Here is a 16,156-nt window from a genome sequence, read left to right on the forward strand (position 1 = left end):
TTTTTCTTGTGTTCACTGTTTTCACACAGAGAAGATGACAGTCGTATCATTTCCTGGCAGGAAAACAGGCGTTTACAGCAGTTTCACTGAAGTTGCAGAGGGAGTTTGGTTTTTCAAACATTACAGGGTGATTTATGGTTTATTTCTCCATTTTCATGAAATGATGAAAAGAGATTTAAATGGCAGCAATTTATCCCCGTGACTGAATCTCTGCTATTCTTGCAAAAGTAAAACATAAAAATGCTTTTCTCTCATTACAAAAGCATTTTCTCTTTTTGTCACTTCTTCACTCTGAAAGCTATTTCCTCCTGTAACATCTCTTCATCATCTTTGGCAATTACTGGAAATTGTTTTGCAAGAGCGTATAGCATCATTCTCCAACACCAGAAGAGAAATGCTCACGATGTTGTGTCACATTAGCACGCTAAGGTTTAGCAGCTCTGTGACAGCAGCTCGTACTTTTCACCTCACTCGGTCTTGTGTGATATTGTGATGATCTTAAGCTGACTGAGAAGATGATGAATGGATAATAGTTTGATTAACAGGACAACAGATTTATCACACGCAACACAGATGTCAGCCTATTAATCAGGAGCACTGACTGATGGAAACCCCAGACCAAAGTGTTCCAGAGGTGTAATCTGGATAAAAATATCCGGGTTTTCCTTCCATGGATCCTTTAATCCAGCTCACCTTTGTCCTGGTCCAGGAAGGAAGAGTTTCACCTAAAGCGGCTGCATTGATATGTTTGTTCTATTTCTGCTTTTTGCATGTGCTACTCGGCTCTGTCGTTGCTTTGCACAAATATGTGCACATATTTAACGGCACCATCTGCCGTTTTTTGAGCGATGGCGGGCCGTCTGAACCAAAAACACCAGGGCAGTCACGATGACAATGAAACGGTGATTCAAGTGATAACAAATGAACAGTGATATAAAAGGCTGCTTAATTTTAATGTTAATGTGGGCAGTGCCGTCATAGCAACTCTACTACTATTACCATCTCTGTATGTAGAATGACACTCTGGGCCAGACTGTTTATATATTTGACAACTAATAAAAAAACCATAAATACAGGAAAACTCTCCGAACCTTGTTAGTGTTGCCACTGAGCAGGATTTTTATCAGTTCTCTTCAACATTTGTTTGTTTGAGGATCTCAGATGCTTAAATTTCGATGGTGAACCCAGACCGTCAGACCAAAGCAAAGATGAGAAAATATGATAAAAAACATAAATAACGTGCAGCTGGAGTGGAGGTAATATGGCATGTAGTGCCGACAATTCAGCGTTAGCCCTGCGACAGACCCGTGACCCGTCCGGGGTCATTCCCCGCCTCTCGGCTGTAACAGGTTCGAGCCCCCGGTGACCCTACTTTTACACGTTAATTAAATTTGAGCTGTTAATCATCATCATCATCATCAACTTTATTTATAAAGCACTTTAAAACAACCACAGCTGACACAAAGTGCTGTACATTGGAACTGTAAAATAAAATTACATGAGATATAAATAAAACACAAATAAAAGAAGAGTGAAATCATTAATTAAATAACTACTTCAATTAAAAGAGAAACTGAGTCTCACTGAGGTTAAAAGCCAAGGAATAAAAGTGGGTTTTAAGACGTGATTTAAAAGTGGACAGTGAAGGGGCCTCTCTAACATGCATGGGCAAATTATTCCATAATTAGGAGCCACGATAGAGAAGGCCCCGCCCCCTCTGAGCTTCCTCCTGGATCTCGGTACCTCCAGGAGCAGCTGGTCAGCTGACCTGAGAGACCGACAGGGTGTGTGGGGATAAAGAAGCTCAGAGAGGTAAGGCGGGGCAAGACTGAAGGCAGTTAAAAACATACATAAGAGCACATTAATGATTCCTAATGTAAATAAGAGTGGAAATGAATGTTGCAGAAAAACAGTTATTGTTTGATTCAGTGCACAGAGCAATAATAATACATACTAATTAATTCTAATTCTAGTTAGCTCTGACACTTTTCCTTTCTTTGAACATTCAAGCATTAAGTCCCACAGCAGGACACGGTCTCGCTCGTCAGCAGGTCAAAGACTCTTAGTGACTGAACAGGTTTTTGTGGTGTGTGTTAACATAGCCAGGCTTTCTTTGAGCCCAGCACATTATTATGTGTTTTGGCAGCGGCATTTCCGTCAATGTAAAATAAAATTAGCATCTGATTAGGACCAAGTATAAAAACATTTTCACATTTTCTGCATCACTAAATGATGCAGTGTAAATTATAGCACCAATGCGACACGCTGTTTGTGCTGCTGGTCTTCATTTGTGCTTCAGCCAGAGAGTTACTCAGAAAACTCTGACTTTAAGCTTCACATAGCTCGATAAGCTACAGTATTAATAATCATCATCATCATCATCATAATCATAATATATAATATAATAATTCAAAACACTCAAGGACACTTCACAGAACAAATAAGACAAGCATAAAAACAGGAAATAAACAGAATAATAATGAAAGGTTTAAGAGCATGCAGTAGTTATACAGAGTCGGCTCTGGTTCTTGAACAGGTGGGTTTTGAGGGTGGACTTAAAACAGGGGAAAGAACTGATGCTTCTGAGGTCAGGGGGTAAGGAACTCCACAGTCGAGGGGCAGAGCGGCTAAAAGCCCCGCCCCCCACAGAAACGAGACGAGAGGAAGGAACAAAAAGAAGAAGAGAAGAGGAGGATCTGAGGCACCGGGATGGGATGGAGATCTGTACCAATCAGAGAGATATGGTGGGGAGAGAGAAGGAATCGCCTTAAATGTGTAGAGGAGTATTTTAAAATTAATGTGGAGTTGAACACCAGTGAAGCTGCTTCAGGATGGGTGATGTGGTGAGTAGAGGGAGTCCTAGTAATAATACGGGACACGTTTGACACGTTGGAGCTTGTTGATGGATTTTTGTTGGCAGGCCAGATAAGAGTGAGTTCCAGTAGTTGATCATAATAATAATAGATTGCATTTATATAGCACTTTTCGGGACCCCTCAAAGCGCTTTACAATTCCACTATTCAGTCACTCTCACACACTGGTGGAGGCAGCTACAGGTGTAGCCACAGCTGCCCTGGGGCAGACTGACAGAGGCGAGGCTGCCATATCGCGCAAGTAGGGTAAAGTGTCTTGCCCAAGGACACAACGACCAGGACAGAGAGCCCAGGGATCGAACCGGCGACCTTCCGGTTACAGATGCGATTCCCAACTCCCTGAGCCACGGTCGCCCCAATATAATAAGATCAGAGAGGTAACGAGACTGTGGACGAGGATAGCAGTGGCATGTGGAGTGAGGAAGGGGCGGAGGCGACGGATGTTACGGAGGTGAAAATAAGCTGATCGAGTGACATTAGTGATGTGAGAGTTAAAGGATAACGTGCGCCCAAACCTTTCACAGAAGGAGAGGTAGAAACCGACGAGTTAATGGTGGTAACAGAAAAAGTGTCCCTGATACAAACAAACAAACAAACATGCAAAGCGCAGCAAGAAACAGGAAGCTGTTAACTCATGTAGAACTCTGGTAGCACAAAACCCTGAAAAGGTAAGTTTGAACTTGTTAAACTGGAAGTGAACAAAGATAAAATCAAAGCTCCATAACTACTGTGTTTGTCTCCACCAAAGGACGCGCTCTGTGAGATGGTCAGCAGGGCTCGAGCTACTTTTCCAGGCGACCTTATTGTCCTCCAGTTAAATCTGTCACTTTTTAGAAGCAGCTGAAGATTTGAACATCGTCTTCATGTTTAAATGATTATTGCATCACGCGCTTCTTTAGCTGAATGCTTTTCACGCCACCTTTGTCTGTGAAAAAGCTTCAGTGGTTTTTTCCTTACTGTCCTTCATTATTTATTAACTTAATTTATCGATAGAAGAGACAAGAGTTCAAACTGATAAAACGAGCACCGGCTGCACGGCCACAAAACCAACAACCTCAAACTGTGTTACATGGAGACACATTTCAACACGGTACTGCAATCATGCAGAGCTGTGCATTTTCTTTTATTAAAAACAGTTATTTAGCCTGCATCACATTTTTATGGCAGATGTGAGATCATAGAATTTAAATGACAAGCTGACAGCAGCTGGTCGTCTGCTGTCCGTAACTAACCAGCTCGTTCTAGATTTTTGAATCAACTTTGCTCAGTTTATCATCAGTATTTACAGAGAAGTAGCTAAAGTTTGAAGACAACTGTGCCAGGGTGCCACCAACACGAACAAGATAAAACGGCTGTACGCTAAGAATACGTGTAAATGCAATTAATAGAACCTCCCTTTTTAAAAAATGTATTGCTTCCAAAATGCATTTTCACAGGAAAATTTGCACTAAGATAGAATTAACTCAACTTCCACATCTGATTTGTCAGATCTTCTCTGATGATTATTGCAGGCATGAAATGAAAAATAAAAAATAGATTAGACGCATTTACACTCGTTTTTATCAGCTGTGTTGCATCACTGAAGCTGGCTCAGCCTCTCAGCATGGGACAGAGCAGAGAGATCACTCTTGGTTAATTTTTAACTGGACTGTAAACTGACTCTCGCTCTTGTATATAAAGAGGACGTTTCAGAGCAGCTGCCTGCAGCAGAGAGGACTTTAAAGGTAAGAACATTGCTTTATTAGCCAACCACTGAATGGATTTCAGGAAACTTAAACATTATGTTTGGAAATGAAGTGCAGACAGTCCAGATCCTGCTCTGATTGTGTCCTAATTCATTTCCCACTGTTATCCCTGGAAGTGTTAACTTTAAATGCTTGTATTTCTCTTGACAGTGCTCTAAAGATGCGTGGTCTCGTTGCTAGTTGTGCGCTCGCTGCACTGCTCCTGGCCGTAGCCTTGGCCGACCACCACCACCACCACAGCTCTGCACAGAGCAACGAGGAGGACGATAGCTGCCACAGGCTCTCTGCTCCTAATGCTGACTTTGCTGTTGTCCTCTACAAAAGTCTGAATGCCAAGACTGCTGCTGGAAACAACATCTTCTTTTCGCCACTGGGCATCTCCACTGCCCTGTCCCTGCTATCTACTGGGGCCCGCGGTGAAACCCACAGCCAGCTGTTCTCCAGCCTGGGCTACAGCACCTTAAACCAGACTCAGGTCAACGAAGCCTACAAGCATCTTTTTCACATGCTTGGAGAAAGCCAGGAGAACCAAAAGCTGGATGTTGGCAATGCTGCTGCGGTGCGCTCCGGCTTCAGTCCTCTGGAGCAGTTCTTAAATGACATCAAGCAGTACTACTCTGGTGAAATCTTTCAAGTTGACTTTACCAAACCTGAAGAGGCTGCAGCTGAAATCAACAAGCACATTGCCAGCAAAACCAACGACAAGATCAAAGACATGGTGAAGGACTTGGACCCTGAAATGGCAATGGTCCTTATCAACTACGTCTACTTCAGAGGTAAGACGCATGCAGACAGAACAGACAGTGTCAGCCAGGTGTTCTCTGGTTCAAGGTTTTCACAGATAGAGATTAGCACAAATACACGAAACAAACAAGTCTGAAGGATGCAACGATTTCAAATAAGTACCCACTATCAATATCGACTTGATGTGACCCGTTACAGGACAGTGGGAGAAACCTTTCGACGGTAACAGAACACGCAAAGAGGAATTCCATGTGGATGGAAGCACCACAGTTGAGGTGGACATGATGAGGAGGACGGGACGCTACAACTTCTACAGAGACGACGGGAACCACGCCACGATTTTGCAGCTGCCGTACAAGGGCAACACCTCCATGATGATTGTTTTCCCCGATGAAGACAAAATGAATCAGGTGGAGGCTGTCATCAGCAAAGATCAGCTCAGGCGCTGGCACGATTCCTTCTTCAGGACGTAAGAGAGCACCTCGTAAGTGGCTGTTTGTGGTTGCGTATTTTTCTGGGACTCTTACACGGGTGTTTTTCTCTTGTATTTGTTTCTCAGTAACGTGAATCTTGGCATGCCAAAGTTTTCCATCTCTGCCGAAGCCTCCCTGGATGACACGCTGAAAGAAAGTGGAATAACGGACGCTTTTGGAGACAAAGCTGATTTTTCTGGCATGTCTAATGAGGTCCCGCTCAAAGTCTCAAAGGTAGGATCACTGAATATGACTTCATTGTTTTGTCCACTTCATGGACTCAAATGTGACATTGGCTCTTGTGTCCTGGTTCCTCCAACAGGTGTCTCACCAGGCGGTGCTAAGCGTGGATGAAACAGGAACGGAGGCTGCTGCTGCCACCACTGTCGAGATCATGCCAATGAGTCTGCCCCAAGCCATAACACTCAACAGACCCTTCCTGCTCTTCATCCTTGAGCATTCAACAAAGAGCATCCTCTTCATGGGCAAGATCAACAACCCCACAGCCTAAGGATGCCCTTAGTGCGCCACATTTGTTCCATTTTCACGCTGCAGCAGTAGCTCCGGGGGTTATCTTTACCTCGGGATCTTAAAATGATGCGGAGGTGCCGCTGTAATAATAAGAACGCTGGGGAAATGATGTTTAGCCAATAGTGTGATGAATATGACAACACATCTGTCATTACATAACAGAAATGAATCTGTCTGTCAGCATCAAACATTTATTACTAAAAACCGAACTTGGCCAGAGGCAAAGATGTCTGAAAAAAAACAAACACAAGTCAAAGAAGCCTCTACTAACACAGCACATCAGCTTTTGTGTGGCCGGTTGTGTTTTGAATTTGGTTCAACATGAAGTGAAATAAAAACTTTCCATGAACACAGGCCATGTTATATTATTTCATTTGTTTCAGTCCAGTGATCTTTATTATTCTACAATGAAGTCAGTGTCATTGCTGTAAGGCTCTTATCTGTTATTTACAGTTAATCTTAGGCAGAATTAAAAATATGATCTCACTCTGACCTGCTGATGGAGCTCAAGACACTTCATTCAGATTTCATCAGTCCCCGAGTATCCATAGAAGCTGCCGTTTTAATTTCGGACTTAAGGTTGAGATTAATTGGGGGATTTTTTTGCCTGGTGAGTCATCATCAAAGATCAGTTTGCGATCAAATCCCAGCCACAGAGTCAGTCCTCATCCTCACCTGAACGTGTTCTGTAAGGCCCGGGAACTCGTTCACACCTGACACCAGCCTGTTCGCACACACCCACATGCCCACAGACTGCGTTTTCTAAATATTTATATATGAAAGAAAAAGAAGATATTACTTTATCATCATTATTATATGATTTTATCAAACAGATTTATATTATTTACAGTTCAATCTAAATCTAACTCTTCAAAATAAGAAACAGATTCCATGAAATATGGTGTGAACAGCAAGTGTTGAGGAAACAAACTTGTCATGTTGCCTGGCAACCACCTAGCAACAGGCTAAAAATACCCATTTGTAACCTTTACAAAGTTTATGACATCTGTATCATTTTAGGTTTGCAACAGTAACACACACACACACACACACACACACACACACACACACACACACACAGAATCGTACAGTGACTGTCGTTCATCACTTAGTCTTAGGAAAGCTTTAATAGTGGAAGCTGAGACGTTGCTCACGAGCCCGGGCTTTGTGTAGCCGGTGTGTTCCTGCGTTGTGTCTGACAATGAAGGGTAAAAGAAACCAAGACCTCGCTCCAGCTCCTACAACCAAATGCAAACAGTAGGGAAGAGGGTCAGCTCCACCCACCACAACTCCCAAGCTAGCAAGAATGACCTGTTCATGCTAGCACTGACTGTGCCTATAACACATGTGACACACACGTACTGCACATTTACATTTACAGCATCTAGCAAAGACAGACACAATGACTGAACTAAAGACACACAATCAGAAATATCAGGGTGGCTAAATATACATTATGTGTTGCAGTGTTGGGGACGACACCGACCTCCCCCACAGGGGAATTGTAGAAAAGGGGAGAGGCCAAAGGGGAGCACTGTTTATAGGGGTGCACCAAAGAAGAAGAACAGTGAGGAGGGGCTCCAACTGAGAATGAACAAAACTACAGGCTTGAAGGTCCTAACAGTCGGGTATAACAGGAAGGGTTTGGGGTCTAGAACACATTTTGTGTAATTATAACAATGTCATTTATGACCCGGTTACATTTGCACAGGATAGAATGAGGAAAGCGCTTTACTCACATTCCTCAGAAGTGTTCCTTCCTGAAGCTGAGTAACAGCAGGTGTGTTTTCCCAGCACACGCCGACATGACACAAGAGGAAATGCACAGTAAACATGTTCAACAGGAATGATGGCTGCATATTTAAGCTGGGCTCCCTGAACACACCAGGGCCTCTGTCAGTGTTCACAGTGGTTTGCTGTTTCCACACACACACACACACACACACACACACACACACACACACACACACACACACACACACACACACACACACACACATTCCTTAAATTCCTTTAATTAATTATCATATATTATGAGGTCAACATGGACACATCTACAGAAACATGTATATAGTACAGCAGCACCTGAGCACAGCAGGAGACCCACAACAAGGGATCATTAGTATAGGTACAGAGTCATGCACAGATATTCTGGGGGGCGGGCGCCCAAGTCAAAAATTATGTACTTAAGTATATATAAAGTATAAGTAATTTTGCCTAGGAACATCAGTTCATTGGTAAGTTTCAATCTTTTTTGAACAACTACAGCAGCATCGCTTGTCTTCTTTTCACCTTTGCATATGTTTACTTCTGTCAGGCCTTTAGATCTTTAGTCGGTCGGGGAGGTGATTAAGTTTGCTCAATGACACAAGCAACCAGTCAAATAACAAATAACATAAAGGTTAGTTTTAAATAAGCATGACAGGTTGACTATGAGCAGTCATCTGAACTCTTGCATTAATACTTGCCTAATACATTATTATCCACCAGACAAAACAGCTGATAGTGTTCGTGCTGTTTAACTCCTTTAGCTTTCAATGAATATTAATACCAAGGTCAGTCTTGCTGTCTGGTCTCAGTATGATTTCTCTTCCCAGTTGATCATGATCGTTAAAAGGAAGCCAGCTTGTCTATTTTCCAGAAATGATTTAAACTGGAAGTAATTTGAATTGACAGATTTCAATGTTTTCCCACATTTTTAAATGGCTCCAGATTTCTGCCATCTTGAGTATTTTGCCAGGACTTCTCCAGGCTTGTATGTTTGCGTGATTCTGATTTTTTGTTTTTACCAAAAACACCCTGACCCACCCAGAGTTATTTCCATGTCCTGTTGAGCAAGTTAGGTTGTTTAAACAAAGTCAGTAGAATCGATCCAGAAGAGAGAAGGCTGATCTTTGTTAATCTGTAAACTGTCAGCTGACTGCCTTTAAGCTTGCTTAAATATAGAGTTTCTGGAAACGTCACTGCAGAAGATGTTAGTGGTAAGCATCAGTCTCTATTAGTTCTACGTTTTAGGTACTTAAATGTAAGAAGTAAACGACAGTTAAGAGATTTAAAGATGATTTTTAGGATGTAATCACGTGGTTTTAGCAGACATGACATTACTCAGCATTCATTGTCTGCTTCCTTCGTTGGTATCATCAGTTATATTGTATACAATGTTACAACACAGCTGAACTACTGGTTACTACTTTACCAGTGTATCAATGTGGTGAAGGGTGAAGTGCCTTTACCTTTAAATATCTATTTCTATTCTGTCAATAACAGACATATGACTTTATTATTTTAGTGATGCTCATGATTCAACTCACAGTTGTACATCTGCTGTGGGAGAGACACTTTCAAATCCCTCAAATATCTTTTAGAGCTAAATCTCTATCATAATACCTGCTGTGTTGAGGAAGCTGAAATACATCCGTGGTGACCTACACTCACTGGGTGTTTTTGAACAGTCATCTAATGGGCAGTAACTCAACTACTTACAGGTGCTGTATTACTGGCAATCAGACCGTTTAGTCGAGTTGTCTGCCTGACAGTCCAGGTAACTTCTTGGGTTTAAAATCCAGCCTTTGTTGTTTGCACAGAGTGACTTCTCAGCTGGTAGCTTTGGGATCTGTTACAAGCAGCTTTGCAGAAATATGCTGTTATAAGAGATGCTCATGAAAATTCTACTTTTTTCATCTGATGAACTTGTCAGTAGTGGTTTTCAGTACAGCTCAGTAATAATGTGGCAATAGTGCAGTAAGGTGGAAATAAGAAAGCAATGATATGGAAATATTAAATCATTACTATGAAATTACAATGTAAAATCCAGGAAACTACCAAATAATATATTGTATCAGCAGTGGTTTTATCCAGAAATGTGGAAACAAATATACGCCATATATATGAGTCAAAACTCTTATATGTACCAATATACTGATAACAATATAATAACATGTTAGGAATAACATAGTAATATTTGTGGATCACAAAAGATGACTTGATTGTGACCTCATAAAAATAAGTAAATAAATAATGTAATAAGTAATATCAGCATTCTTCTTATTTTTAATGCCATATCCTGAAACTACCTGATTCAATCTAATTCAATGGTTTTAACTCATAAAGTCATGAAATTATGACTCAAGGACTGATGATGGAAAAACCTTACTTGGAGCTCATTTTGTATCATTTTAACTTTGCTTTTTGATCCACAGACTCTAAAGATGCATTTCTGTAGCTGTGCACTCATTGCACTGTTGCTCGCTGTAGCCTCGGCAGACCACCATCTCCACCACAACCGTGGTTCTGAAGACCATATGAGCTGCCACAAGCTCTCTGCTCCTAATGCTGACTTTGCCATTGCCCTGTACAAACGTCTGAATGTGAGGACTGCTGCTGGAAACAACATTTTCTTCTCACCACTGGGCATCTCCACTGCCCTGTCCGTACTGTCTACTGGGGCCCATAGTGAAACCCACAGCCAGCTGTTCTCCAGCCTGGGCTACAGCACCTTAAACCAGACTCAGGTCAATGAAGCCTACCAAGCATGTCAAGCAGCATTACTCTGGTGAGGTCTTACAAATCAACTTTACTAACCCTGCTGAGGCTGCAGATAAAATCAACAGACACATTGCCAATAAAACACAGGACAAGATCAAAGATATGGTGAACGATGTTGACCCTGAAACCATGATGATGCTCATTAACTATGTCTATTTTAAAGGTAAGCAGCCTGATCAAGTCTATTGTTAGGCTACAACAGACAAACATGGCGTTAACGCCATAACCATATTAACACGACAAATCCCCGCTAGCGAGTTAGGGTTAGCTTGCCTTAACTTGCTAACAAGGATTTGCTGCGTTAATGCGGTTATGGCGTTAACGTCGTATCAGCGAGATTAATGCTGACAGCACTAAGGCTGACACATCCCAATAATGTCAACACGACTCTCCACTGTGTCATGCAGGATACTGGGAGAAACCGTTTATTAGAGAATGGACACATGAGGACGACTTCCACGTTGACGGCAGTACCAAAGCTCAGGTTGACATGATGATGAGGATGGATTACTACCACTTCTATGAGGATGCAGTTAACCACGCTAGCATCATCGTGCTGCCATACAACAGTAACTATGATGATTGTCCTTCCTGATAAATTCTGGATGAAGACTGTGGAGAGAAACAGCAACAAGGACGACATAAGAAAGTGGCAAAACTCAGCATCTATGATGTAAGATTTATTGCATTATGTCTGAATATTCCTGCTTGCTAGTAGATGGAGACTGTTGTCAAAATGACCTATTGCTGTTTTATATCACTCCTGTTATTAACTTTGAGTGTCCAAGTACATTTACATTGATGCGTACTGTAGATGAAATGCGTTACAAGCGTATGATGTATTCATATAGTCTTTAAATCATTTTTGACCAGAATCTGTTCTTCAATGTGCTCATTCAACAGATATGTAGGGATGTTTTTGTGCTTTCCACAATGTCCATAAAGATGAGAAGCGTTCTGTATCATAGTGATGCTGAAAAACGAGTTCATACATTTATTACTTCCAGGCTGGATCGTTGTAATTCATTATTATCCGGTTATCCTAAAAGCCTTTCATTTCGTCCAAAATGCTGTCACGAGAGTACTGACAGAGACTAGCAAGAAGGAGCAAATTTCTCCTCACATGTGGTTCCAGGGGTATTTAAAAGTAGAACCTTCAGCTTTCAGGTTCCTCTTCTGTGGAACCAGCTTCCAGTTTGGATTTGGATTTGAGATTAGGCTAAAAACTTACCTTTTTGATAAAGCTAACAATAATAAGAAGGTAAGAAGTATGTAATCAGTTCCATTTGTTTGCCTGTCTGTTTGTTGGCAGGTAGCATTCACAGTTTTCAGATTTTGTGTGATGGTAGATAATAGCAGCTCAAACACATTTCATTTACATTGAATTTTGGAGAAAATTGGGTCAAGGTCACATCAAATGTAAAAATCTTTAGAAGGATTTGAATTCTCTGATTACTCTTGTTAGGGCTTCACCCTGAGATCATGGACAGGACCTCAGGGTGAAGAGGGCGTCTACTCTGGGAAGCTCAGAGTAATATTCCTAACTGTTGCAGATAATGTGGTGCTGTTGGCGTCATCAGAGCACGTCTTTCCAAATAAAAAGGAGTGGTTGGTGGCTTAGTGAGAACTAGATAAAACAAGAGTCAGAACCTCTCTTTGCAGGAAACGAGTGATGTGAAGTTGAAGTGGCAGATTTGTGTGGTGTCAGCAGTAATGTGGACATTGTAGTGATGAAGACTTATGATCCTGATCCAGTTAGTAAAAGAGGAACAACCTGTAATTTAACAGTCCGTTTTTCTATTTCTCAGGTATATAGATCTTACGATTCCAAAATCTTCTATAACCGCTGATGCCTCGTTGAAGAACATATTGCAGGAAATGGGCATAACCAGTGCCTTTGAGAACCATGCCGATTTCTCTGGTCTGTCCAATAACAGTCGGCTCAAAGTCTCGAAGGTGGGCAAACATTTCTCTTTTTGGTTCTGATTCTGAGACACTTAAAGACTCATTACAGAGTAAGAAATTAGCATCTGACCGTCTCCTTTCTTTTTCACCCACAGGCATCTCACAAGGCCACGCTTAGTGTCACTGAGATGGGAATAGAGGCAGCAGCCGTCAGCATCTTTGAAATGTTCGAAGCGCCACCAACAATCAAAATTGACAGGCCGTTCTTGGTTTTCATTTTGGAAAACTGCACTAAAAGCATCCTCTTCATGGGGAAGATCAACAATCCAACAGCTTCATAATTGCACATACTTGTGAGATGATATTAAGGTCACAGTTGCCATAATAAAGATCCTGTCATGATTAAAAACACTGACCTTTATTTATGAGGTTATCTGTCTGCACACGTTGATTTTCTGGTCAACAAAAACGACATTAGTGACATTTTTTCCTCCAGGTAAATAGCAAGTTTGGAAACATTATGTCAAATATTTGATTTATATTTGAAGGTTGCTCGTATAGAAAACTGTTCCGCGCGTATATAAAACAGGTCCGCGGCTCTGAACCGTAGTAAAGGGACCTCTGGCTGATACGTCGGGTTCGTGTCGGCTCGTAGCTGAAAAATAGCTTTACTTTGTTGTCTGGGTCGACTTTACTAGCGAGAGACAGAGAGAGGCGTTGAAAGGCTCCAACAGAACTTATTGTTTCAGAGGAAACAGGAACACGGCGTACAGTCGAGTCTAAATAGCTTACTTACAGCTGGGCTCGTCAGGCTCTCTGTTTGGCTGCAGTGGTTATTATTATATTTACATGCTTCCAGCTCCCGTTTCTGCTCCGTGACAGCTCGTACTTTTCCTTTTTCTCCTCCATCGCTCACAGACACATCACGGGTCCATCCTCCCTGCAGCACGGACTACACTGCCCATCAGGCTGCATGCTTTAGGGCGATGCCTATAACACTCTATTGCCTTCATATTAAAACATTTTTTGAATAAAATAAATAAAAGTCTTTCTTCACGCAAATAGAGGTGACATGGGCCGTGAGGTTGAGACACAGACATGAGAGCCTCTCAATGTGTGTTTTGTTTGGGTTTGTTTGGCGTGGAATTACCAAAAATAGCGAGGGGACAGCCTAACATATGAAAACCTTTTATTTCAACAAAGTAACTGTATTCTGAATATCACCTTTTTAAACAGTAACTGTAATGGAATACAGTTGCTCATATTTTAACCGGTACACGTATTCCTTTACTCCCCAACACTTGTTGTGCCATCCTTGAGAGCACTACTGCAATCAAGTATCTGCAATAACTAACAATGACTCTTTTGATCCATTGGAGGAATTTTCACTCGTTTCTATTCAATTCAATTCAATTCAATTCAATTCAATTTTATTTATATAGCGCCAAATCACAACAAAAGTCGCCTCAAGGCGCTTCATAGATACAGAGAAAAACCCAACAATCATATGACCCCCTATGAGCAAGCACTTTGGCGACAGTGGGAAGGAAAAACTCCCTTTTAACAGGAAGAAACCTCCGGCAGAACCAGGCTCAGGGAGGGGCGGGGCCATCTGCTGCGACCGGTTGGGGTGAGAGAAGGAAGACAGGATAAAGACATGCTGTGGAAGAGAGACAGAGGTTAATAACAGATATGATTCAATGCAGAGAGGTCTATTAATACATAGTGAGTGAGAAAGGTGACTGGAAAGGAAAAACTCAATGCATCATGGGAATCCCCCGGCAGCCTACATCTATTGCAGCATAACTAAGGGAGGATTCAGGGTCACCTGGTCCAGCCCTAACTATATGCTTTAGAAAAAAGGAAAGTTTGAAGCCTAATCTTGAAAGTAGAGATAGTGTCTGTCTCCCGAATCCAAACTGGAAGCTGGTTCCACAGAAGAGGGGCCTGAAAACTGAAGGCTCTCCCTCCCATTCTACTTTTAAATACTCTAGGAACAACAAGTAGGCCTGCAGAGCGAGAGCGAAGTGCTCTAATAGGGTGATATGGTACTACAAGGTCATTAAGATAAGATGGGGCCTGATTATTTAAGACCTTGTATGTGAGGAGCAGGATTTTGAATTCAATTCTGGATTTAACAGGAAGCCAATGAAGGGAAGCCAAAACAGGAGAAATATGCTCTCTCTTTCTAGTCCCTGTCAGGACTCTTGCTGTAGCATTTTGGATTAGCTGAAGGCTTTTCAGTGAGTTTTTTGGACATCCTGATAATAATGAATTACAGTCGTCCAGCCTGGAAGTAATAAATGCATGAACTAGTTTTTCAGCGTCACTCTGAGACAGGATATTTCTAATTTTAGAGATGTTGCGCAAATGGAAGAACGCAGTCTTACATATTTGTTTAATATGTGCGTTGAAGGACATGTCCTGGTCAAAAATGACTCCAAGGTTCCTCACAGTGTTACTGGAGGCCAAGGTAATGCCATCCAGAGTAAGAATCTGATTAGATACCATATTTCTAAGATTTTCAGGGCCGAGTACAATAACCTCAGTTTGATCTGAATTAAGAAGCAGAAAGTTAGCGGCCATCCAGGTCTTTATGTCTTTAAGACATTCCTGCAGTTTAACTAATTGGTGTGTGTTATCTGGCTTCATGGACAGATAGAGCTGGGTGTCATCTGCATAGCAGTGTAAATGTATGCTATGTCTTCTAATGATACTGCCTAAGGGAAGCATGTATAATGTAAACAGAATTGGTCCTAGCACTGAACCCTGTGGAACTCCATAATTAACCTCAGTGTTTCTTTGTGACATTGTTTTAATTCAGCCACACTGGAGGATTTGAACCCATTTAAGTTCATGCCAAAGCATCTCAACTGGTTTTGAGTTACTTTTATTTTGTCCCATAGGACCAGGTAGGTTTGGCTATATTTTTCCCTTAATACAATTAATGATTAAAAAACAGCATTTTGTGTTTACTTTGAGAGTTTAGTAGTAAAATTAATCTGATGATCTGAGACGTGCAGGTGTGACAAATATGCAAAAATACTAAGAAATCAAAAAGGGGGAAAATAGACTCAAGGGACTTAATAACATGCCACTGCATTTCTTTGTAAATTCACTTTTTTGTTACATGCAAATGAAAACTCGTGTGTTGCTTTTCATTACCTTTTAAGGAATGAATCAGTAAATACCAAGAAACGTAAGCACAATACATTTTTGAAGTGAAATAACTGCAGGTAACAATAAAAGAATCAATCAGTAATTAGTGTCCCCCTTGATTTTGGCATTAATATACCTCCATATGGACAAGCATAATTTCGGGATGTCATCCTCTGGGGTG

The 16,156-nt window shown here is 41.5% G+C and overlaps 1 protein-coding gene, 1 long non-coding RNA gene and 1 pseudogene across 4 annotated transcripts in view; 2 read left to right on the forward strand and 1 right to left on the reverse strand.

The window, feature by feature from the left end:
* Window positions 1-16,156, reverse strand: part of LOC309689207 — a 57,397-nt gene continuing 41,241 nt past the window's right edge. The window contains exon 3 of the long non-coding RNA XR_014271306.1: window positions 1-15. This is a non-coding gene — a long non-coding RNA (uncharacterized lncRNA). The remainder of the gene's footprint in view (window positions 16-16,156) is intronic.
* Window positions 4,559-6,720, forward strand: LOC309688538 (alpha-1-antitrypsin homolog). 2 transcript variants are annotated; one of them, XM_082504323.1, is made up of 5 exons: window positions 4,559-4,597; window positions 4,769-5,394; window positions 5,561-5,831; window positions 5,922-6,069; window positions 6,158-6,720. In XM_082504323.1, the coding sequence occupies exons 2-5, from the start codon at window positions 4,779-4,781 to the stop codon at window positions 6,344-6,346; spliced, it is 1,224 nt and encodes a 407-aa protein (XP_082360449.1). In that variant the 5' UTR covers window positions 4,559-4,597; window positions 4,769-4,778; the 3' UTR covers window positions 6,347-6,720. The 2 variants fall into 2 exon arrangements, with proteins under 2 accessions (XP_082360449.1, XP_082360448.1); XM_082504322.1 differs by lacking the exon at window positions 4,559-4,597 and having other exon boundaries at window positions 4,733-5,394.
* LOC309689308 (alpha-1-antitrypsin homolog) lies at window positions 10,575-13,496 on the forward strand (annotated as a pseudogene). Its single transcript has 4 exons — window positions 10,575-11,074; window positions 11,319-11,584; window positions 12,720-12,867; window positions 12,972-13,496. The product of its transcript is annotated as an alpha-1-antitrypsin homolog (transcript).

This window comes from Aulonocara stuartgranti (assembly GCF_965226115.1).
Source record: "Aulonocara stuartgranti genome assembly, chromosome: 15".
NCBI lineage: Eukaryota > Metazoa > Chordata > Actinopteri > Cichliformes > Cichlidae > Aulonocara > Aulonocara stuartgranti.